This window comes from Mirounga angustirostris, unplaced genomic scaffold, assembly GCF_029215605.1.
Source record: "Mirounga angustirostris isolate CCGP_5_RB_7025 unplaced genomic scaffold, mMirAng1.0.hap1 SCAF_1, whole genome shotgun sequence".
In the NCBI taxonomy this organism is placed as follows: Eukaryota; Metazoa; Chordata; class Mammalia; order Carnivora; family Phocidae; genus Mirounga; species Mirounga angustirostris.
The window spans coordinates 95,670,792-95,693,707 of NW_026991709.1; the positions used below are offsets into that span (position 1 = coordinate 95,670,792).

Sequence of the window (22,916 nt, forward strand, 5' to 3'; positions counted from 1 at the left end):
GCCAGTGAATTCCCATGCTTCTTTTGGTGCAAGTCAGCTGTATCAAATTTAAAGTGTCTTAAAAGAGGGCTCTTGGAAGTCCACCATGATATGTAACCATAAGGCTTTACATACATAAATTTTATGGAACAGTTGATATGCAGAGTACATTATTAACGTCACGTGCAGCCTTTGACCCTGACATTCATTTGTCTGCATTAGTTCAATCACTTAATAAACATTTAACAGGTACCCATTTTGTACCAGACCCAGGCTAGTGTCCAAATAGTAAAGAGACCAACTCCCTCATAAGTAATCCACAGTGCAATAGAAGTGGCAAATCTATATATAAAATGATAATAAGACTGTGGGTAGAACTATGCCTAGGGCCCTGTGGGAGGGAGAAGGAAGGGCATCCATACTGCTCAGAGAGGCCTCCAGGGATCACAGTGAAGGCAGATGCTGATCATCTTGAGGGTTGGGTGTCATGTCATGCATGACCTTATTTACATGACGCAGACCAGTATGATGGAAGTATCCCAAGGACTGCTCACCAGGATATGCTTTCACAAAACCCTCTATATCCTTCTTGTATTATACCATCATCAAAAATCTCTCACTGTCACCTTCAAGCCCACAGCTCCTAGTAAGTAGTGTGCCTTTTCTTAAAGGCTGAAGAAAGGATAACACTTTTATATTTGACCTTTGAGGGTCTCACCCAGTGATCCCAGCCCTGCTCTAGTTTAAGGACTTCTACGTAGTGTTCAGTGATTAATGACTAAATGGTAACTCGCTGCCCTAAGTTGGGCAGTGCCCAACATCTCAGTGCAGAAGATATTCCTGTTTAGAGCCACATGTGTTCTTCTTAAACCACTAGGAAAATACTCATTTTCTGTAGCAGAAAGTATAAGGAAATATACTTAATTATATTTTTATCCCAAAGGAAAGCTTAAAAATGAATGGCCAAAAGTGAAAATAGAATTCAGGCTATCAGTAGGAATTCCAGTGAAACTGGTAAAGTAACTTTTAGACATTGAGTGCTGACTTTATTCCCACAGTCCCTTATTTTATTATTATTATTTAAGTTCCTTCAGTTGTAACCATAAGTACTCAGGCAGTTTGGTGGCAGTAGGACAAAGATATGTTAGGAAGAGTAGGATTGGCTGTGGGGAATAGGCTGAGGTTCGCCTCAGAGGGATCCTTGTGTTGGTCTTAGACCTGTAAGAGATGGTGAAATGGCCCTTCCCAGCAAGGGACTTCTCTCTGCCAGCAACACGGGAATTTCTTAGATTACTCTTTAAATTTCTCTGTGCTATCTGGATATTCCTGTCAAACATTAAACATGTCCAACAGGTGACACATGATTTGCCCCACCCCAGGCCTCCTTGATCCTGGACCCATCTTTCACACGGTAGCCTAAGGCAAAAATATTTGTACCATCCTTGGATCCACTCTCATGGTGCACTTTGAATCAGTCACTCAGGCATTTTGATTTGATTTCCTTAAATATATTTTGTTTCTGGGCATTCCTTTCCCTGTGTCAATGATTATTGCATATGCTTGAATATTATAACGCAAGGTTCCCTTCATCCTGCAAAATTACTCCTCAGAAAAAGAGGGAGTGTTGTTGTATTAGAGTGAACACAAAGCCTCTGCTATTTCTGGGTGCGTTCCCAACTGCTTTATTTTAAACAGCAGAGTACTGTGTGAGGAAGACACATTAGCCCAAAATGACCTCGTTTGATGTGGTTAGATATTTATGGAAGGCACCTGACCAATTTTTTTTTTTTTTTTTTTAAGGATGAAATAGCACTTAGAATGGTCTATTTATTCCCAGGACTGTGTCCTCCAATTGCAAATGCAAAATGTTTTTATAAACAAGTCTTTTTACTACCAACCCCCCAAAAGCACTGCAGTACATTCGAGTTAACGATACAGAAAGCATGAATGTACACCTATAGGACAAATGAAACTGTCATCTCTCCTAATTTTTACCAGATGTCTGCAGCTTAGGATGTTTCCTGTGATAGCATCAGACCGAGATTCCACAAACGCTGTGTCTCCAGTGAAGTTGGGTATGCTTCAGAAAACTCAGAGGACTAAAATTCTGACTTGTGATACTACAGACACGGACGTCAGACAAACGCATGAAGAGTTTGAATCATGGTGTTTGGAGAGATGTGGGTCGAAAAAAAGTGACATATCTAAATGTGTTTGATATTTCATTGTGACTTGAACTGAAAATAACAAATACCCTTACCTTATATAAACAAGTATACATTCAGAAAAGTAGAGGAATCATAAGTATAGAGCTCAGTGGATTTTCACAAAGCAGACAGTGTATCCAGCACTCAGACCAAGAACCGGAACATTTCCCTCACCCAAAAATGCTCCCTCTTGTTCTCTCCCGGTCCCTGGCTGCCCGCCTCCTCCTGCCATATGCACACTGTGAACAGCATCCCATCTCCTAGCACCACGGATTAGCTTTGCTCGTTTTTGAACTGCTTATAAGTAGAATTATTTAGTAAGTACCACTTTGCTGCCTGGCTTCTTTCCTCAACATTATGTCTGTGAAATTCATCTATGTTCTTACAGTTAGTTTGTTCACATTGCTGAGTGATACTTAATTTTTTTCAACAACCGCAACCTATTCATTCTCCTATGGTAGGTGATTGTGTTATTTCCAGTTTGGGACTGTTAGGAATAGTGCTGCTCTTAAGACTCTAGAGCTATGTGACTTCTGGTTAACTAAATTAATGTATTTGGTTGGGGACATGCCTAGGCATGGGATTTATTGGCCACAAGGTCTGTGTTTGTCAGCTCTGGCAGGCACTGTCAAACAGTTTTCTGAAGTGGTTGGACTGACTCACACATCCATCAGCAAAGTCTTGCCAACCTTTGGTATTGTCTGTCTTTTAAAATTTTAGCCATTTTGATGGGAGAATGGTGGTATTACATTATGATTTAATTTGATTTCCCTGATGATTAATTTAGTTGACCACTTTTTTGTACATTTAATCACTGTAAGAATATCTTTAATCACTTTAGAATATCTGTAAGTGTTAGAATATCTTTCACTGCTCTAAAATTTTGTATATTCCAAATGGGAAAACAATCAACTTTTTTTAATTGGATTGTCTTATTGGCATAACTGGAGATCATCTCATATTCAGGCAATATGGAATTTTAACCTTCATGTTACTTTATTTTAGGTTATTGCAATGACCTCCTAAACTAATCCATCAACCTCGACACTCTCTTGGATTCTCTATCTTCTGCACCACCCATAAACTTACTTTTTGGCAACCATGCAGATCTGATCGAGTCAATGGCAGCCCTGCCTCGCTCATTCTCTCCCCACCTGCCCACTTCCCTAACATCCCTATGCTAAACAGCATTTCCAGAACTCCCTTATAAAAGCAATGGAGTAGGGGCAGGTGGTACACACTTGCTAGATATTCAGATTCTTGGGTATCTTCCCTGGAAATTCTGATTCAGTAGATGCAGGTTGGGCCCCAGGAATCTGTGCTATTAAGAAAGTTACTCTTATTCAGTTTGAGTAATACCATAAACAGATTTTTTTTTTTTTAAATCTTATTTCTTTATTTGAAAGAGAGAGAGAAAGCAGAAGCAGGGGGAACAGCAGATGGAGAAGGAGAAGCAGGCTCCCTGCAAAGCAAGGAGCCCAATGCAGGGCTCGATCCCAGGACCCTGGGATCATGACCTGAGCCGAAGGCAGAGGCTTAACCAACTGAGCCACCCAGGCGCTCCCAGATTTTTTGTTTTTGCCTCAGTGCTCTTGCATGTTCTTTCTCCACTGTCTGTATTTTTCTGTCTTCTTTCCTCCATTGTCATCTCTCAACATCCACACAAGATGTTACTTGTAGGAGTCTTTCCTGCAGGCTGAGTAAATCACTCTGTAATCCATAAATTGCTTATTCCAGATCTTCCTCACAAACCTATTTCACTAGTAACCTTCCGCATCTCAGCTGATAACATGCACTGGTTTTATTCTCAGTATAAATGCAGAATCTGCCATAGCCTGCACATTGGTCCTATTCTCCCATTACCTCATGCCTGGATTACTGCAGAAACCTGCTAATAACTGCTTTCCCTGCTTGCATCTTGCACCCATGCGGTCAGAGTGATCATTATTTTAAGATCTAAGTCATCACTCTGTACTCCTGCTCAAACTCTCCAAAGCGTTTTAGAGTAAAAGCTAGAGTCTTCACTAGGTTCTATGAGGCCCATCCCAATTTGTCCCCTTTCCCACCTTCGCCCTTTGATCTTCCAGCTCACTCTACCTCAGCTACCCTGACTTTGTACTTTTCTTAGAACATCCCAAGTATGCTTGCCCTGTAGAGCTTTTGCCTTGCCCATTCCTTATATCTAGAACATTTTCCTCTAGATGTCTGTAGTAGTAACTTGCACTTTTATCAAGTCTTGGCTCAGATGTCTTCTCCTCAGTGAGTCATGCCTTGAATACCCGATTTAGAAATGTGACCCATCCTCCCCATACCTCCAGTCTCTTTTACCCTGTTCCCAACCCCCTCCCCTTGCCGCTGACACTCATTAGCTCCTAATCATTTATATATCTGCTGGAATATGAGCTCCCCAAAGGCAAATATTTTTTTTACTGTTGGGTTCATAACGTATTTCCCAAATATCAGAACCAGTGTCTGGTACATAATAAGTGTTCACTGAATACTTGTTTGATTTGTTGAATGAAGTATTCAGGATGCAATAGATATGTAACCTTAAATAATATCTCTGTATAAGCCAGATTTTTATGAAACCTTTTCCAAGATATATTGCATAATTTCACATCTTGAGGTGAAAATGTGACATTGGGAGTTTGGATGAAGATGGGGTTGCTTGTGTACTGTTGTGTTGATTTGAAGAAGTCCGTTGTAGCCTGGCTCATCCTGCCCTCCTCGTGCTTATGCTCTGCCATGCAGGTTTGTACAGAGTAAAAACCTCTTAGGGGTTGATACTTGAGTACTTTACTTTAGGTTGTTTCCTCTTTGCTGGTGTTGGTGGAAGTGTCCATGGAGACAGGTTCCCATGATGAAATCAGATCACTTAGGAAAATGAAATGTCTTTTCTGGTTGGTTCAAGCACATCGGTTTTGAAAAGTATATGCATAAATGCATAGTCCTTTATAAAACCAATGTGCTTTTGCATATTTTAGCCCATCTAAAGGGCATTCTTCTACATCCTTGCACCAATTTGGGATGACCAGAAGCCTCTCTCCCTCTTTCTCTTTCTCTCATTCATTATTTCCTGAAACACTGGGATGCTGTCCTGCTAAAATCTGACTGCTAGATAAGAAAAGTATTACTGTACAGGGTCTATTTATATACATCTAATTTTAGAATAATTTTGTTTCTATTAACTGTGAGTCCTTAAGTTTCTAATATATATGCATATGTATGTATAATTTATATATATAATTTTTGCTTTGTAGAGTGCAACATTTTCATGGGACAGGAGGATATTTTTCCTCTCCTCTTACAAAGAGAGTCTGTTTAAAAATCTGCTGGAACAGCAAGTCATTATGTCAGCTCACCTAACCTTTGGTGAGCTCTAATTGTCTTCTTACTGTTTTACCTGACTTTGCCTCTTCTCACAGCCCGAATTTATTGATTATAAGCTTTTTATAAGAGTCAGTCCTACACTTTTGTGTTTCCCAAGGTGCCTGGAACACTGCTGGGCTGTAATATAATAGCTCTGAGGACCTAAGAGAAGAATCCTTTCATGAGAAGTGAATAGATTTCATCTAATAATAAGAATGATTATTAGTAGCTCACCACTTGAAAGAAGACTCGTATGAAGAAATATATCTTAAGTCAGCTAATGTAATCCTTATTTGAAAAAGCCAAATCTCTGATAGTGTCATGAGGGAAAGCCTGGGTATAGTTTTATCCAAAATAGGAAAGGCAGTTAAGCACCACTCAAATCATGGTTAAAATTTCCATTTGAACGACTTCATAAACTGTATGCATTAGCAAACTTAAAAATAGACACTTGTGTGAGCTATTATAGGAACTTTATTGTGCAGCAAACAAAAAACAAAACAAAACAAAAAAACCCCCAGAAAACCTTCAATTGCCATGCAGTAGAAAAATACCTAATCAGACTGTCCTTTTTTTCTCTCAGCATTCTGAAAGCGTCTATATTCCAGGGCTATGATTTAACTAATGCTAATCTTATGGGCCTGCACATCAACAGATAAATTTATATTTAATCTCTATTCTGTTACTTCTCTCTTCTCTGCGATACATGAGTACTAATGAGCCAACAAATGTGGAAATTTAGTTTAAAAGTGCCTGGACATAAAGGATGGTAGACAAATGAGCAAAAGTATGAAGTCTCTTCTAAATGCACTCATTCATTTAACAGCTATTGAATACCACTAGATATTAGGAACTGGGGTATTGGGACGGAAGTAGTAATGAAGGTTTGGGATATAGAAGAGGAAGTTTAAGGAGATAGCCAATCCCAGCCTTCGAGGCACATATAGTTCATTCATTCATTTCTTATCTATCGAATGTCGAATCCAATGTGCCAGGGATATAGGAATGAAAGAAGGCAAACCGGCAATTCTTACCCTGACTAAACTTATATTCTAGTGGGATAGAAAGGCAATAAATAAGACAAATTAAGTAAAAAAAAAAAAAAAAAAATACCGTAGAGTGTTATGTGCTAAGGAGAAAAATAAAGTAGGAATGGAGACCAAAAGTGTTGAGGGTGGGGAGCAGGTTGCAGTTCTCGGTAGGTTGTCCAGGAAAGGACTTGGTGAGAAGGTATCCTTTTAGTAAAGATATGCAGGAAATGAGGGAGTCAGTCGTGCAGGTGCCTGGAGAAGGAGCAGTGGAGGTTCCAGCAAGAGGCAGTTCAAGGTGCTGAGGTGAGAGGGGGCCTGGCCTGTTCAAGGAGGGACAGGCTGGAGCAGGACAACAATCTGGTGAACCCTGAGAGGGGGTTGGGTTTCACTCAGAGTGTGATGGGAAGCCACTGTGAGGTTCCCCCCCCCCCCCCCCGGCGTGGAATGTGAATATGTAATTTAGTAAAGGGAGCTAACCATAGGAAAAGGTTAATTAATAATTGAATTCAGCTATAAATTGTCAAGCAGACTGGAAAGGTTAAATTGTACTAGAAGATGTAAAACTAGGATGAGTGAGAAGTAAAAGCTGGACTTAACTGTGAGAGATCATAGTGAAGTTATGAAGACAGTGCAGGAGTCGGGCTAAGCGCCGACGGCAGACTTAGGGTGCCCTTGCCTGCCCCCTGGGGGCTGGAGGGAGGATCCAGTGAGATCCTCAGAATGTCGCCACACTCTTATTTTACTTAGTTGTTTTATATGGGTTATTTTCCAAGGAGATCTCCTCTGTTCTTTCTCAGACTCCTTATGAGGTAAAATGATGAAGGAAGGAAAGATAATTGGAAAACTGTGTCTATGATTTGTCTTCTTGTTAATTACCAAGTCCTTGTTCTACAGAAGAGGGGGAGGCTGTCCTCCGTCCCATGTCTGGTGAGTTAGAACCACAACAGAAAACTGTTCTTAAAGACTGTAATAAATATCTGCTATTTTAGGCCTAAAAACAAAGACAAAACAAATCTTCAAAAGTATTATGTTCTGGCAACTAAGGTGATTTCAATTTATCTTCCTTTTTGTCATTCCTCTTGCTATCCTACTTAAAAATCTTCAACCACAGGGGCACCTGGATGGCTCAGTCAGTTAAGTGGCCGAGTCTTGATTTCATGATCAAGGTGATTGTGATCTCAGGGTTGTGAGATTGAGCCCCGCTTCCGGCCCCTCATTCAGCACAGAGTCTGAGTTTCCCTCTCCCTTTCCCTCTGTCCTTCGTCCTGCTCTCTCTCTCTAAAATAAATAAATAAAATCTTAAAAAAAAACAAACCTTCAACCACAATTGTCAAAAGCACAGATTTTTTCATTTTAATCTTTATCCTCTGTAAAGTGATAAAGGTAATTGCAATTCTTAATGTTTTCACAAGTTGAATTGTGTGACTTTCATACGGTTGTTTGTTTTTTATAAAGCTAAAACCTTTTGTTATTGTCAAGACTGAAAGCAAAATTTTATGGGCTGTTGCTTCTGCCAAAGAAACATTGCCCTCTCTTGGCTTAAGGTGTTAAAACACTTAGCAATGTTTTCTGTCTAATTTTGGAGTGTTGCTTTTTAATTCTGAATTGGAGCAGTTTGCCCTGAAATGTCATGGATTTGTATTTTGCCCATAAGTGGATGTATACAGCTAATTTCTCTTGTGACTTTCAGAGGAAGTCAGAGTTAAAATGGAAAATTGCTGTGGGAAGCTGGCATGATTTTAAACTCTTGAGTGCTTGGAGGAGGAGTAAAACCTCTTTTGACATTCTCCACTGCATGGAAAATATTAAACTCCTTTTCAGGAAGCAGGGGAGATGATGAGTATTACGCATTTTCATCTTTTTCGCATGGGTTCTTGTGATTCAAATCCTATCCCCATTGCAGTGTTACTCTGCATTAAAAATCTTGAATGCCAAGATTGAATCATTATTTTTGTCCTTAGTTTTCCTTAAACTTGTCTGGTGCTTTGAGAATATTCATTATGTACCTTTTTTGTTGTAGAGATTCTAGCAGTATTAGCTCATCTTCACTGATGCCCTTGACTTCAGAGTATAAATAGAAAAATAGAGATAGGTGACAAGGATTGATTAGCGGATCCTCCTTCTAAGTGAAACAGTAAACCTATCTAGATAAATCACTAGCTCAAAGGCCTGGAAAATGCATGTTAAAAGAATTAAGGGGAGTGTGGGTGTATGTGTGTGTGTGTGTTTAGTTGATAGGGAAGTTTTCTAGAAGAACTAAAAGGACACGAAAAATTCTATCTGGTCTGTTTTACTGTCTTTCAGTTTATATTAAAAAAAAGGCTTATGGGTTTTGGAGCTGTTGGACTGATTATTTACTTCTTTTTTTTTTTTTAAGGGAAAAATTTCTTCTAAGTAACAGGGAACCGAGATTAATATTTTATTGCCTTTTCGAGTCCCCCGCCCTCTCTCCATATTATATATATATATATATATATACACACACACACACACACATATATATATATATAATTACTTCATTATTATTAGACTTTAATTGTAGGTTTGAAAGCCTCTGATTCCTTCTCTGGCAATCTTAAGCCACCACAGATAGGAGAAAAAAGTATTTTAGGATTTTCTAGCATTTACTCTGTGCCAGGTGGTGTTCTAAGCACTTGGCACATATTAACTCATTTAACCCTGACTTCCACCCAGAGACATAGATACTGTCATTATTCCCATAGACGATGTCAGGAAACTAAAGTACAGAGAAGTTCAATAGCTTGCCCCATAGGGAATGGATCTGGGATTTGAGTCCAGACACCAGACTCCATGCTCTCAACCACTATGTTACCGCCTGCCTCTTTCTTTCTCTGCCTTTCTTTTTCGAATTTGCAATTCCAAGGGTGAATTTTCACGCCCACTTTCCCTTCCCTAATGTGGTGTCCTCAGCTTATCTTTTAAGGCTCCTTTTGGCTTTGTTTTCCTGAACTTGAGGAAGGAACGGCACTTCTCCCACCTCTCGCCTCTGCCAGTTGCTGCTGCTCCCTTTTCTCCCCTCCCCCTTGCTGGTGGTCTTCCACCCTGACACCATTTCTGCGTTCTTAAGTTATTTTACGTCAGGACTAGAAACTGGTGCTCCACTAATGGCTTGACCAGTTCTGAGTAAGAAAACATGAATAGTACGACTACCTCATGGTTTGTGTGTATATCCTCTCTTCCTGTTGACCGCATCTTTGTTCACTGCTTTTGCAAAACCATATTCTTCATGCCTTAGATGTTGCTACTAGTGATGCCATCTTATTCATCCGTGAATATCTCAAGATTTCTCAAGACCTTTGAATTTTGACTGGAATCCACAAACATGTCCTTCTCTTAGTGGACATTGTGTAGCATCTGTTTAGGTTATTGATGAAAGTTTGTAACTGTGTATCCAAGGATTTTCTGGCTTTTGAGACAACACTGCTATTAATATGTTGAGTGTGTAAATTCCCATTGAGCATAAAACTGTCAAAGACAGTTGTATGAGTCAGTATGATAAATGGGTACTTTGGACCAGCTGTTGGCACATTATCTACGTGACCGCATTGCTGGCAAGAGACTAAAGAATGGAGCACTGTCTCCCACCCTCTCATGGCATCCCCTGTACTCCCTCTCTACTTGCTGTAATCTAGTGGACCCTCCACTCTTACTGAAGATGAAATAATACTGATGAGTTTTCTGCTTCCCAGTGCAAAGACAGTCATTACCTGATTACCGAGTCCCATACAAGCCTGACTTTGCAACAGCAAGATTGTAGTGATTGCTGCTGTATCTTAAGTAAAGAATTTCACCAGATTGTGATTTGCAAATGCAGCGTTCCCCTGTATTATTTCCCATCTATCATTACCATTCCATAACAAGATTTACTACTTAGAGTCTGAGGTGCCTGGCCATAGGTGGTGAGCAGTCCTCTCCTGTTTGTCTTGTTGATTATACTGCTGTCTTTTAAAATCATGGATGTTTCTAGGCTGGAATCGCTTCCCTCTAGTGGTCCTGACTACCAAGGGGTCCTTGGGAGCCCCTAAACTTGGGCCCTCCCCACCCCCACTGCCACTTCAGTTCCATTGGAAAAAAGATCTTGACTATTCTTCCTGTTCCTTTCTTTGAAAGTGATGCATGTGCTTGCTAAAATCATCTGTGATATATCCACTTTGTGCACCACAATTCCATTTTAAGTGGCATGTTTATGTTTCCATGACCCTACCCAGACCTGGGAACTTTGGCCAGTGGATTAGAGGAGAGGGAGTATATTTCCTTCCAGCTGGGGGGCTCAGGTGTTCCTCTGCCATCCTATTCTTGCCTCTGGGATATCAGGATAGCATTGTAATAGACCTGGTTCCCTGTACATTTTTCCCACCTGACTGAAATTCTCAAAGACTGTAAGCATGCATGCAGTTTAGGGCGTGGCTTAGTGAGATCCTTAAAGTGCTAATCCTTTTTTCCTCTGCCGTGTTCCAAACATCATTCCAGATGATACTGTTCGTACCAATTCAAGGAACTTCTTGGTTTTAATAGGCTTTTAGAAATCGGCAGAGGGACTTATATACCATACAGATTGGTTTGGAAAAAAATGTAATTTCTCAACAGTGGACTTACAACCAAGCTTTTTGGAGTTCAGCTACCTTTAGCCCAATTTCCGACCTCTGTGCCTTTGTCCCTGTGATGTCTTCCAGAGATGCCTTTCTCCCGTGGCACCCTTTTCTATCAAATTGCTCTTCATTCTCAAAGCCAGCCAAGAGATGAGTACCTCTGATGACTACCTCACCCCTCTCCCATCCAGAGCTCATCCTTGTCTTTCCTTGGGCTTAAATATACTTTTATTATGCTAAATGTATTTAGCTCTAATTATATAAAAATTACCTAACCTATCTACTGTGTTAGGCTTGAGCTGCTTGTGGCCAAGGCCCATGTCTATTCATTTTGCATTTCTACACATAATGTGGTTCCAGATACATAGTAGGGGCTCCATAAATGCAGACTTATATTGGATCCTTTATAATAAAATAGCACGGGGAGGGGGGGTAGGGGTCATCTGGCAAAAGAAATTGAACCCGGACGGAGAAAAAGACTGGGACAGGGATTGTTAGGATGACTTGTGGGAGGCTGAGGCTGCGGGGGAAGCTGAGATTGGGGCACACATGCTGTGGGGGAGGACACCATGCCAGATCGGGTGGTGGCAGGCATTCTAAGGGGGTGTGCACAGAGAAGTTAGCAGAAGTGTGAGTAGAGGTAGGGGCTGTGGTAGTTGTAGAGGGAGCCCTGGAAATGGAAAGTTTCTGTGGGATGGCAAGATGAGACATGCAGCATGGGGAGAGGGTGGAGGACCCAGAAGATGCTGGGCATGTTGGAAGGAGGACAGCAGTGGCTGGTAACTGGCAGCTGGGACACTGGGGAAAGGGCAGGCAGCAAGGAGTTACAGCAGGTGTGAGGGGGGGAGTGGCTGTGACCTTGGCCCTTTGGGATGGCCAGTAGTTCTGGGCAGCTGGATGTGTGGTACCTGGCAAGTCAGTGATTGATGATTAAATTGTATCTTAGGTAGCCAAAGGCAGCTAAAGACTGGTCGAAGAACCAAATGACATCTTGGGCTTAGTCTGGCAAGGAATGAGATCATAGGTGACCATAATGCTGCACAAATAGGATTCAAAGCATACCTCAGAAATTCAGTTTTTGCCTTTTTTCCCCTTCTTTGCCTTTTACAAACCACTCTGTGAGGCTGGGTTTTCTGTCCCAGGACGAAAACACAGACTTGGATACTTCTCAACTTCTCTCAGATTAAAAAAAAAAGTATTTGTAACTTTTATCCATAAACACGGTCTCGGTCTAGTAAGTATTATGTCTGGTCTAGTCCATATGCATGCATTTTATTATATAAATAAAATACCTATTTTCTTATTTTATTCATTCAAAGGCAGAGCTTTTCCCACTCTCCGAGCTCCTGTTTGCTGTAGATGTGAAGCCAGAGGTGGGGAAGAGAGTTCTGATAAGCTTCTCCTCCCTGTTTTTCCCCTAGGACATCCACACTTCCTCTCTACTCGCCAGGCAACGCTGGCTTTTTCAGAGTAGACAGGGCAGGTAGGGGGAACCTTGGTACCATGGCAGATGTGAACCTGACCTTCATAGGTTCTCTGTAGAGTCCCTCCCTCTTCATTTCTCTGGCTCTCTCACCTGTGTTTTCCTTGATGTGGGGGAATACACCATCTCTTTCATGCCGATGGGGTGCTGAGGTTTTCTCAGGGGTCCAGCAGCCTTAGTTCCGATTCAGATCATGGGGACTTGGCAGTACTTAAGGGATACCTAGGTGGAAAAATCCTGGAGTCTTTAGGAAATGCTGTGCTAGTACCTAAGAGAGAGGTGGGAGCTAGAAATATAGATGTGGGGCTAACTGCTGTGCAAACAGTGGTAGAAGTCAAGAGAGTGGACACATTTACCCAGGAAAAGACATGGAACCTCACAGAGAAGGTTTTGAGAAGCAGGAGAAGGAGCAGGGGCTGGTAAAGAAGATGGAAAGAAACTTCTTTCAGAGTATTGCTTAGTATTGCTTCTATAAAGGGGCAGACCGTGCAGAAGTCAGCTCAGACTGTTGTGGCTGTTTTTTACCCAGCATGTGGAACTTATAAACGCATACATTTTTATTTTAATTGTGAAGACCCTAAAGTGTTTACCCCCCATTTTGAAAATTGATGTGAATCTTACTTTAGAATTTCTAATTCTTTGCAGACAAATTTTAACTTTTTTCTTTCAGTTGTGTATGAACACAGATCAAGATTAGAGAAATCCTTGCAAAAGGAAAGACTTGAACATAAGAAAGCAAAAGAAGGTAAATAGAAAATGCAGTTTGTATTCTGTGTTTTTATCATACTTTGAAACATCATGTGCTTGCTTTACTTTGTTGTTGTTGTTGTTGTTAAGAAATGTCTCAAATCAACCCTAAGTCACTCTTACAGGTAGACAGAGAAAGTCAAGCCCTATGTTTTGCATTGTACAACACAGTAATTCCTGCTTAAGACTGGGTTCTGAATCTTTCATTCCGTGTGCTGCAACCTTGGGGTAGTTCGCATTATTAGTTACACATATTCTATGAAATAAACAGCTTTTCATCTGGATATTACACACATACGTTACTCATACCTGAAAATTCTGTCCATAGATAGTAGGGGTCCATGTTGTCCAGAATATGACAGATTTTATACATTCATATACACACATGTGTACATACATACATACATGTATGTACATTTACAACATAATAAATTGATCACATTGTATGGCGTCTCTTTTTTTCGTATGGTGTCTTTTAAGTTACGCACTTATTTTCATCTTGTGAAGACTTACTGGCACAGCTGATCGGTTCAAATTGAAAAATTAGCATCTAGCACAAGCATTGGGCAATGCTATTGATTTTTCTATATCGCATAGGCTTTATACAGCTTGTTCTTTGAAATTATCCGCTTACTAGCTCATGTTTTGTGAAATCTTGTGAGGAAATATAAGTTAGGTATTCTGTCTGACTATGTTGGTGTGGGGTAGAGAGAGGGAAACTGAGAGGGCAGTATGGGTTAGGATGTTTTACTGACCCTTGGATTAAGCCTGTCTGAGGAATAGGAGTTTAACATCATGAGAATGCTTTGATGGGATTTGGATTTTCCTTGTCTTTAAATGCAGAGTGATTTTATAGAGCCATCTAGTGGATAATAAAGCTTTAAGAGCATTAAAGATGGTTTCCACTGTTTGCTTTCTCTTTTCGAGTCCTGAATGATTTTAGCGTGCCATCTAGCGGACAGCAATAATCATCTCTGTCTTTAGGTATGCCTCTTTTTTTTTTTTCTCCTAAATTTCAAGGAGAGTTAATCACAGAGTGCACATTCTAAATTCACTTCTAATTAATTGGTTATAATGTGTATTTTCCTTATTCAAGATATACAGCTTTAAAATAAAGCTGAAAATTATGTAATAGTTTTTTTTTCCAGCTCTTTCTAAAAAGGCCTTAAGAGGCAAAATAAAGTATGTTACCAAACAGATTGCTTTTATTTTTTTTTTTTTAAATATTTTATTTGTTTATTTGACAGAGAGAGAGACAGCGAGAGAGGGAACATAAGCAGGGGGAGTGGGAGAGGGAGAAGCAGGCTCCCCGCGGAGCAGGGAGCCCGATGCGGGGCTCGATCCCAGGACCCTGTGATCATGACCTGAGCTGAAGGCAGACACTCAACGACTGAGCCACTCAGGCGCCCCCAAGCAGATTGTTTTTAAAACTAAAATATTTTTCACAAGTCTGAACAAAATTTGCTTTTATTCTTTTGAAAATTCCATGATGAGTTAATCACACCCAATTTTCACAATTTTTTATTTTCTAGATTTTCTTGTTTATAAGTTAGAGGCACAAGAAACACTAAATAAAGGAAGGGTAAGTTTTGGATTTTTTCTTGATTATTTTATGAAACTTAAGGAGAGGGAAATAATAGTGGCAAAATCTTTTACTATGTTGATCGTTAGGACTGAAAGGCTGAAATATACATACATATGTATATGTATATGTGTGTGTGTATACACACACACACACACACGTACGTATATATGTATGTATGTATTTATTGCTGCCAAAAAAATCCTGCAATGTTACTGTCACTTGCACAGTCCAAATTCACTGGAGAAAAGCAAGTTTTTCTCTTACTCCAAGAAGAATATATAACCATGAGTTGAATGAAACACTGGCATTTTGGAGTATTAAAACTGAGAAGAGTCAGTTCCTCGGATAGCTGGGAGACTGTCAGCTTTCAACTCTTACCGCCTTTAAAAGCCCCAGCCAAAACTGTGTGCTTTCTGTTGTGCATTTCATAATGCAGTTTCTTTGTAAAGTAAAAGAGTAAAGCAGTAAAATAAAGCAATAGAGTAAAAATGCAGTTCATCTTAGAAATGGTAAAAAAATGAAAGAAACAACTGGTTGCAGGTGTGCTTGTGCTGGAGCCAAAGCAGGGGTGTGGGGGTCAGATAGAAGAGCCCCACATGGGGAGAGAAGATGGTTGGGTGTCTCGTGTACACACTGCTCCCGGCTGCCCAGGACTCTGCACCTGCGTGAGGTCCACGTGTCAGGCTGTTCTGCTGGGACACACATGTACACCACTGGAACATGGCTTAGGCTCAAGCGTCAGTCCTGGCTCTTCTACTAAAGGAAGTGTTTGCCCTCAGCTTATTCCTTATCCTTTCTCCATTTCTTCGCTCTGTGAAATGGGAGTCTCATTTGGGTAAAGTAATATATGGAGAATTCCTTACGCACTGAAGCTCAGGGAAAGAAAGCGCCTTTTCTCTTGCAAAGCTTGCGAGGCCTGGACCTAGTCCCCTCTGAGCACCTGGCACAGTGTATCAGCCATGCACAGTGACAGTGGCTCAGTGTGGCTCACAAGGTCCTTGTGCATCGGAGCCTCGGTTCTTCTCAGCTTGAGAGGGGAAGTAAATCATTTCCAGGGCCCCTGCTAAGCTGCTTTTTTACAATTCCATGTCTTGCTTTTTCTTTACTAAACTCTAGCAAACTTAGAGGAATGTTAAGACTTCATTCCAGCCATTAAATAAAGAGATGGCTCTAGAGACATCCTGGTTCAAGCATAGAATTCATTGTAGCTTATGTAAGTGAAATAAATGGAATTCTTCTGTTAAGTGCATTAAGCTATGTTTAGCAAGAGAGCCAGATTCATTATCTTTGTGTTAACTATTTTCTTTTCAATTTACAGCAAGATTCCAATAGCAGATACAGTGCGTTGAATGTGCAACATCAGATGTTGAAAGTGAGTAATTTAAAGTTGTTCCTCATGAATGCATGAATGAAAGAATTAACTGAGTAACTTAAGTGATTAAGGAAAGCTTACGAAAAATTGATCTGTATGGTAGGATGGTACATTAAAGTCATATTTCACTAAAAATGCTGTAGAATTGTAATGTTCCCTCCTCTTACCACCCAATTACAACAATCCTAATCATCTTATTATACATTTTCTTATAAATCTGTCTGGTCACCTAATTTTTAATTTTATTCTCTTTCTCTTTTAAGGCTTTCTTGTTTGTGTTTGCTTGCTTAGTTTCTCACAGTGGTTTTCCTCATATGTTTCTTTTTATCTTAGGCACACTGGAGGCAGTAGAATGATTAAACGCCTCCTTCATGTTACTAATATTTCATGTGTCCTTTTACCTACCACAGGAACACAATTTATGTTTAAAGATTCTCCTTCCTTGGTTCTTGGGTAAAACTCATTATTGTGTGTCGAGAAGACTTGGAACGAGAGAGAGTGGAGGGGAGAGAGTCGTGATTTCTGTCAAGCTAGGAGAGAGGAGTGGAGCCATCAAGCGTTCTGCACAGGAGGAAAACCCTGCCACGATCTCCGCACCTCCAACCTCCCTCCCTTGCCCGCCTCGCTTTTTGTTTGGTGTTGTCTTTCCTCCTGTATCAGGAGAACAAGTGCTTTTTATTGAAGCCAGAACCGTTCCTAGTATCAAGAAAGTAGTGCGTGGATTAAAGCAGACCACCCTTTCACATTAGCATTTGGAGACTGTGGGTTTTATCTAGATTGTGATTCCAGTGTAGGAGTATGACGAGGAGTAAGGTAAATAAGAATCATCCTATAAACAATGTATTACTTCCCCCAAAGGGAAATAACTCTTTTTTTTTAAACTAGGTTACCAGGAAGGCTGAAAATTAAAGAAGGGAAATAAAAAAATGTTGCTCGGAAAACATCAGATTGAAAGAGGAAGTCTGGAATAGCCGTGGAGGGATAATTTTTCCATTCGCTTTACCTTGTTTCCACAGCAATTTGAGCCCCTGGGAGTTTCCCCAATCCTTCCCCTTTCCATCTCCCATGGCTAACTTCTAACTTCTTGTTGTTTTTACCGATGTTCAAAATTAAGGAGAAAATTATTTCTGACCATGATCCCAAACCCTTGATTTGAAATGTAAGGGAAATGCAGGGGAGCTGCCCCAATTCAAAGCAACCTGAGGAAAACAAAGCCTCCTGCTGCAACTGTTCTTTCTTGAGAGAGAAAGGCTCTAGACTGTGGTATAATTTAGAGAATGTACATCTCTGCTCAGGTTCTCGTCTTTGCAGAGTCAACACGAGGAGCTGAAGAAACAGCACAGCGACTTGGAGGAGGAGCATCGCAAACAAGGAGAAGACTTCAGTAGGACGTTTAATGACCATAAGCAGAAGTACCTGCAGCTACAGCAGGAGAAAGAACAAGAACTTTCTAAGCTAAAAGGTATTTGGAAGTCTGATTAGCTAGTTTATATGGAAATAACTACTCAGTGTAATGTTTCAGTAAAGCAATAGAATCGTGTTTGTTTGCATGGCAATTGATTCACATTTACCATGTGGTGCTTTACCAGCCACTTACTTCTTTGTAACATTTCACAATTATCCTTATCTCTTTGGGTTTGTTTAGGAAACAGAATAGAATACTTGGTGTTTCCCAATGGGGCACATTGGCCACATCGGGCAAGAAAGTTCTCTTTTTATGTGTGTTGTAAGATATTTAGTATCTCTGACCCCTACTCACAAAATGCCATCAGTGCTCCACATTCAATGTGATGATCAGAGTTGCCCCATGCATGTCCTAATCTCCAAGGGGCTAAAAAACTACCTGTTGATCACTAGTAGTAGCTTTGAAAAGCTCAGGATCTAGAGTCAGACTGCCCTGGTGAGTCTTGGCCTCTTCAATTTCTAGTTACAGGACCATGGACAAATTGTATGATCACCACAGGCCTCATTGTCATCATCTGTAGAATTGGGATATTCATAAAAAGCTATTCAACCTCGTAGGGTTGGATTAAATAATTTATGTAAAGCACCTAGCACAGTTACTGATATGTGATCAGTGTCAGCATGAGGTATTTTCATAGTATTATGAAACAAATTGTATCACTCTGAGTATATGTAAATTCTGAAAAAGGGAAATATTCTACAATCACCTATTCAGGTGCTAAATAAGTTTGAAGTGTGAGAATTGGTTTAAAAAGTCACATGGTGCTTGCGAAAAAACAATGGTGAAATCCGAGGAAGGTCTGTGGTCCAGTTAATTATACTGTGCCAAACAATATTTTTATTTTATATAAGATATCATCGTAGAAGGAAGCTGAGTGATAGGTACTTTGGTCCTCTCTGTATTTTTATTTGCAATATTTTGTCTATAAGTATTTCACAATAGTAAGTCATAACAAAAAGGCACATGAGAGTTAAGTAGCCATTGAGGCAGAGTATTAAGGGTTAGGGTGGTCTTGAAAGTGTTGGGCCAGGTGTCAGCAGATGATACCCGAGAGCTGTAGACGTGCAGGGGCGTTGGTTGGCTGTTGGTGATATGGCAGATGGTGGGGGTCATTAAGATAACAGACAGAGAAACGTCCTCACAAAGGAAATATAAAGCATGTTTTCTTGCATCTCCTCTATATTCCTTTCTTTGAAACAAAGTGCATTTAGAGCAAAATTTTAACAAATTATATGTAGAAGTAATAAATCAGAACCGTGGAAAATAGGAGGACACATGTATGCGAGTTCTGCGTACTGAGATAATTTCAGCCTCATAACCTGGTCTGAACTTCCTGGTAGCCACGACCGAAAGGGAAATGCAGTAAGTTTTGGGGCTCTTATCATCAGAAAGAAAATATACCTACCCTGTGCGTGGGGCAAGGCAGGGAGAAAGACAAGAAGAAAGAAAGAGAAGGGGTGAGAGAGAACTGTATTTCTGGTATCAGTTAATTTTTGGAAGAAATTTCTCAGAGGCCTTAAACAATAGGGTGTGACAGTGCCTTTGACACTTTACTGAGCAGTTTCTACGTCAGCACTTTTGTTTGATTATGATCCTTTGGTAAAAGCTTCGGATAGTGAGTTAAAGCACATGGTGACAGATGCAGGTCAGTAGTGACAACTCAGACGTATAACCCAGGTAGTCTCGGGTTAAGTTTAATGTGATACCAGGAGGGAATTTAGAATTCCTGGGAGATAAACTGGTAACGTAGAAGCTTAGATAATTATTCTTTTTCATTTCTGTTCTAATAATAGCTGACACTCAGGACATGTTCACCATGTGCTAGTACCAGGTGAAACTTTTCATGCAATTGTTTTATTTAATTCTCATAACAACCTGTAAGCAAGGCATTGTGTTTAGCCTCATTTAACAACGGAAGAAACTGAGCCTTCATAAAGTTAAATAACTTACTCAAGGCAATACAGTTAAGGCACAGAAGCAACTGCCATTAAGTTTATGACCTCAAACTCCTTTAGAAGCTAGCAGTTTGGGTATTTGTGTGTGTGTGTATGCGTGCGTGCATGTGTGTATGCATATGTGTGTGTGCGTGCGTGCATGTGTGTATGCATATGTGTGTGCGTGTATGTGTGTGAATGTGTGCATGTGTGTACGTGTATGTATGCATGTGTGCGCGTGTGCGCATGCATGTGTGTATGTGTGCGCATGCGTGTATGTGTATGTGTGTGAACGCGTGCGTGCATGTGTGCGCGCATATGTGTGCGCGTGTGTGCATGCATGTGTGTGCGCGTATGTGTGCGTGTGTGTATGCGTGTGTATGCGTGCGTGCATGTGTGTATGCGTATGTGTGTGTTTGCGTGTATGTGTGCATGCATATATGTATGCGTATGTGTGTGCGCATGCGTGCATGTGTGTATGCGTATGTGTGTGTGTGTGTGTGTGTGTGTGTTTACTGAAGCCCTCTCCAGCCAACAACACACTGACAGTCCCCTTGGATCTCCAGTGGTGTCCTATTTTGACCTTTGCATCAGAACCTTTCCCACCTTGTTCTTGACCTCTCCCTTACACCTAGTCAGCCATCCAGAGCTCAGGGGTGAGGCAGGGATGATAAAGGTGTAAAAGTGGACAGAAAATAGGGTGAGAGATGGGGGCGGGCACTTTTTTTCAGTGCTGAGTGCCACGTCGGAGAGCTCAGGTTTTGTCTGAGGAGGGTGGCTGCCACCCAGGGATAATTTGCCTGGCACACTGTAGACCCAGACCTGCTGTGTCAGCATCATTATTAACAGCCTCCCCTTTCACTTTCAAAGGTATCTCCCATTGAAAAATGAATTATATTGTCACCTGCCACCATTCAACTTCTGCTGATTCTTGTCACATGAGAATTGGCCTCATGTTGCCAGATCTTAGTAGACCCAGATCCTTGATTTTTAAATGGTGCCAACTATTCATATGTGGAACACTCTGCATAGGCCAACACTGCAGGGGCCAGGAGAAAAAAAAGAAAAGAAAAAAAGTGTGAGCTGGATTCAGCCCCGGGGCTGCCAGTTTATAACATCTAATGGCCAGATGCAGCGAAAGTAAGAAATTCACCCAGTGGGTAGGAGAGGTGGGCCTGGAATCTTTAAGTCACTGAGGCTGTTCCCTGAACAGTAGGCTTAAGATTGGAGAGATTAGAGGGCTTCACTGAGACAGCTACAGCCTCACATTGTAGGCCTGGGAAAACTGTCCTATCGCTATTGGAAGGGGGAATTTGTATCAGGCAAGAACTCAGTACCAGGGGAAAGAAAATATACTTAGAATTTTTAAGCAGGTAAGTGGGGTTTCTCTCTGTCTCTTCTTTTATTTCTTGAGTTGTCTTTGCAATTGAAATACCTTTTGGGGTCCATGGAAATTATTCATGCCATGAGAAATAGGGTTTGTACTAATTTTGATAACTTTAATTTGTGGAGAGACTCAAATCTTATACCATCCCTGCCTGTTACATTTTATTCCTGAGGACTTGCTTACTACAGAAATACTTCATTTTTAACTCCTGAGTAATTAGAAATCCTTAACTTCCACACTGTGTAGCTTCCTTAAAAGTATTTAAACTACCAAACCAGATTGTATTGGAATGGCAAGCTGAATCCATGTCACATCCCAAAATGATAGAATTTTTGTTGATTTGGCATGCTATACTGTCAAAATTCAAAACAAATCCTAAAAATAGTTATGTGAAGTTGTAGATGTGACAATAATGGAATCAAAGGCCAGAAAAATCTCAAGGCTTTATGCATGATTTTTTTTCTCCACAAATAGAAACTGTGTACAATTTGAGAGAAGAGAATAGACAGCTAAGGAAGGCACACCAGGACATGCATACACAGCTTCAAGACGTCAAGGTAAAACAAACCCGGGCATTTGACTGCTTAGTATTGGCCTGCTTTACTTTGTAGAATAGCTTTACAAGTCATTCCCTAATTGACCTGCATTCAAATCCACATTGTTATTTTGGACTTTGCATAAACTGGATTGTGCCCACTACTTCTACCGCATCTGCATTGTAAGCTAAAAGATGGTCTGAAAATCCAAACATTTTCATTAGTACCGAAATGATTCTTTGGCTAGATGGTTGCATTTTAATAAGCTTTTTATTTATAGAGGTTTATTAATAATGAAGTATTTGTTTCTTTGGTTTTGATTTCATTGTAAGGGATTGTGATATTTAGGTAGCACGTTTTAGATTTCAGAATACTATCTTATTATCTATCGTCTTCTCTCTACAATGATTTTTAAACTCAGCAAGTGCTGCAAGAACAGCAAACAAGCAGGCAAGCAAGCTACGTTTGGGTGCTCATAGCACTGTCAGCCGAAGAAGAATCTGTCTTAGAATGTTAAATCTCAACATGTAAAATTCTTTTTTGTGTAGCAACAGCATAAGAATTTACTCTCCGAGCATGAACAACTTGTAGTGACTTTGGAAGACCACAAGAGTGCGCTAGCTGCTGCACAGGTTAGAAGGGTAGCAGCCTCTATGGGTTCTCCTTACAATCTGCTTAACATTTCCCAATTCCTTTATGCATGTAATCTCTTACAAGCCAATCTTCAGTGAGTTCTTAGGACAGAGCTCTCCTGATCCTGAGGATCATGCATGCTTTCAAAATTCAATCAAGAGAATATTAAATAAGCCTTTGATTATTTTTTTGCACTGGTAGTGTGGTTGGTACCTATGACTATTTCTACCCTCCACCAGCCCCTACATGCAATGGTCAAATGCTTGTTTAAACCACAGAAATTATCCCATATATATGGTCTTCCGCCACTCTCTGACCTGTGGTAACTCTTCTTATAGGATCTATAGGATTTTATGATGCTAGCTACCAAATAAATTATTGTCAGACTTTTTCTTCCATCCCTCCCTCCCTTGCTTCCGTAACCCAGCCTACACACACTCCTTTTAGGACTAGCCTTATGTGTTCTTGGCCAAATTACAGAAAATAAGAGATCTCATGTCAATGGAGAAGGAAAAACAAGAGTCGTAAGTTCCGTTTTTCAAAGCCTAGAACAGTCCCTGGCACAAAGTAAGCCCTCA

At 40.5% G+C, this 22,916-nt stretch overlaps 1 protein-coding gene across 7 annotated transcripts in view; it reads left to right on the forward strand.

The window, feature by feature from the left end:
• GOLIM4 (golgi integral membrane protein 4) overlaps positions 1–22,916 on the forward strand; it is an 84,179-nt gene that overhangs the window by 32,948 nt on the left and 28,315 nt on the right. For 3 of the 7 annotated variants that reach the window (XM_064585721.1, XM_045903430.3, XM_045903431.3), the window contains 6 exons: positions 13,350–13,424; positions 14,959–15,008; positions 16,330–16,383; positions 17,695–17,845; positions 21,644–21,726; positions 22,254–22,337. In XM_064585721.1, coding sequence (XP_064441791.1) covers positions 13,350–13,424; positions 14,959–15,008; positions 16,330–16,383; positions 17,695–17,845; positions 21,644–21,726; positions 22,254–22,337 — 497 coding nt within the window. Of the gene's footprint in view, positions 1–1,977; positions 2,160–5,446; positions 5,559–13,349; positions 13,425–14,958; positions 15,009–16,329; positions 16,384–17,694; positions 17,846–21,643; positions 21,727–22,253; positions 22,338–22,916 lie in introns of those variants that run through there. The other 4 variants (XM_054504333.2, XM_045903435.3, XM_045903432.3 and 1 more) reach the window with 3 other exon arrangements.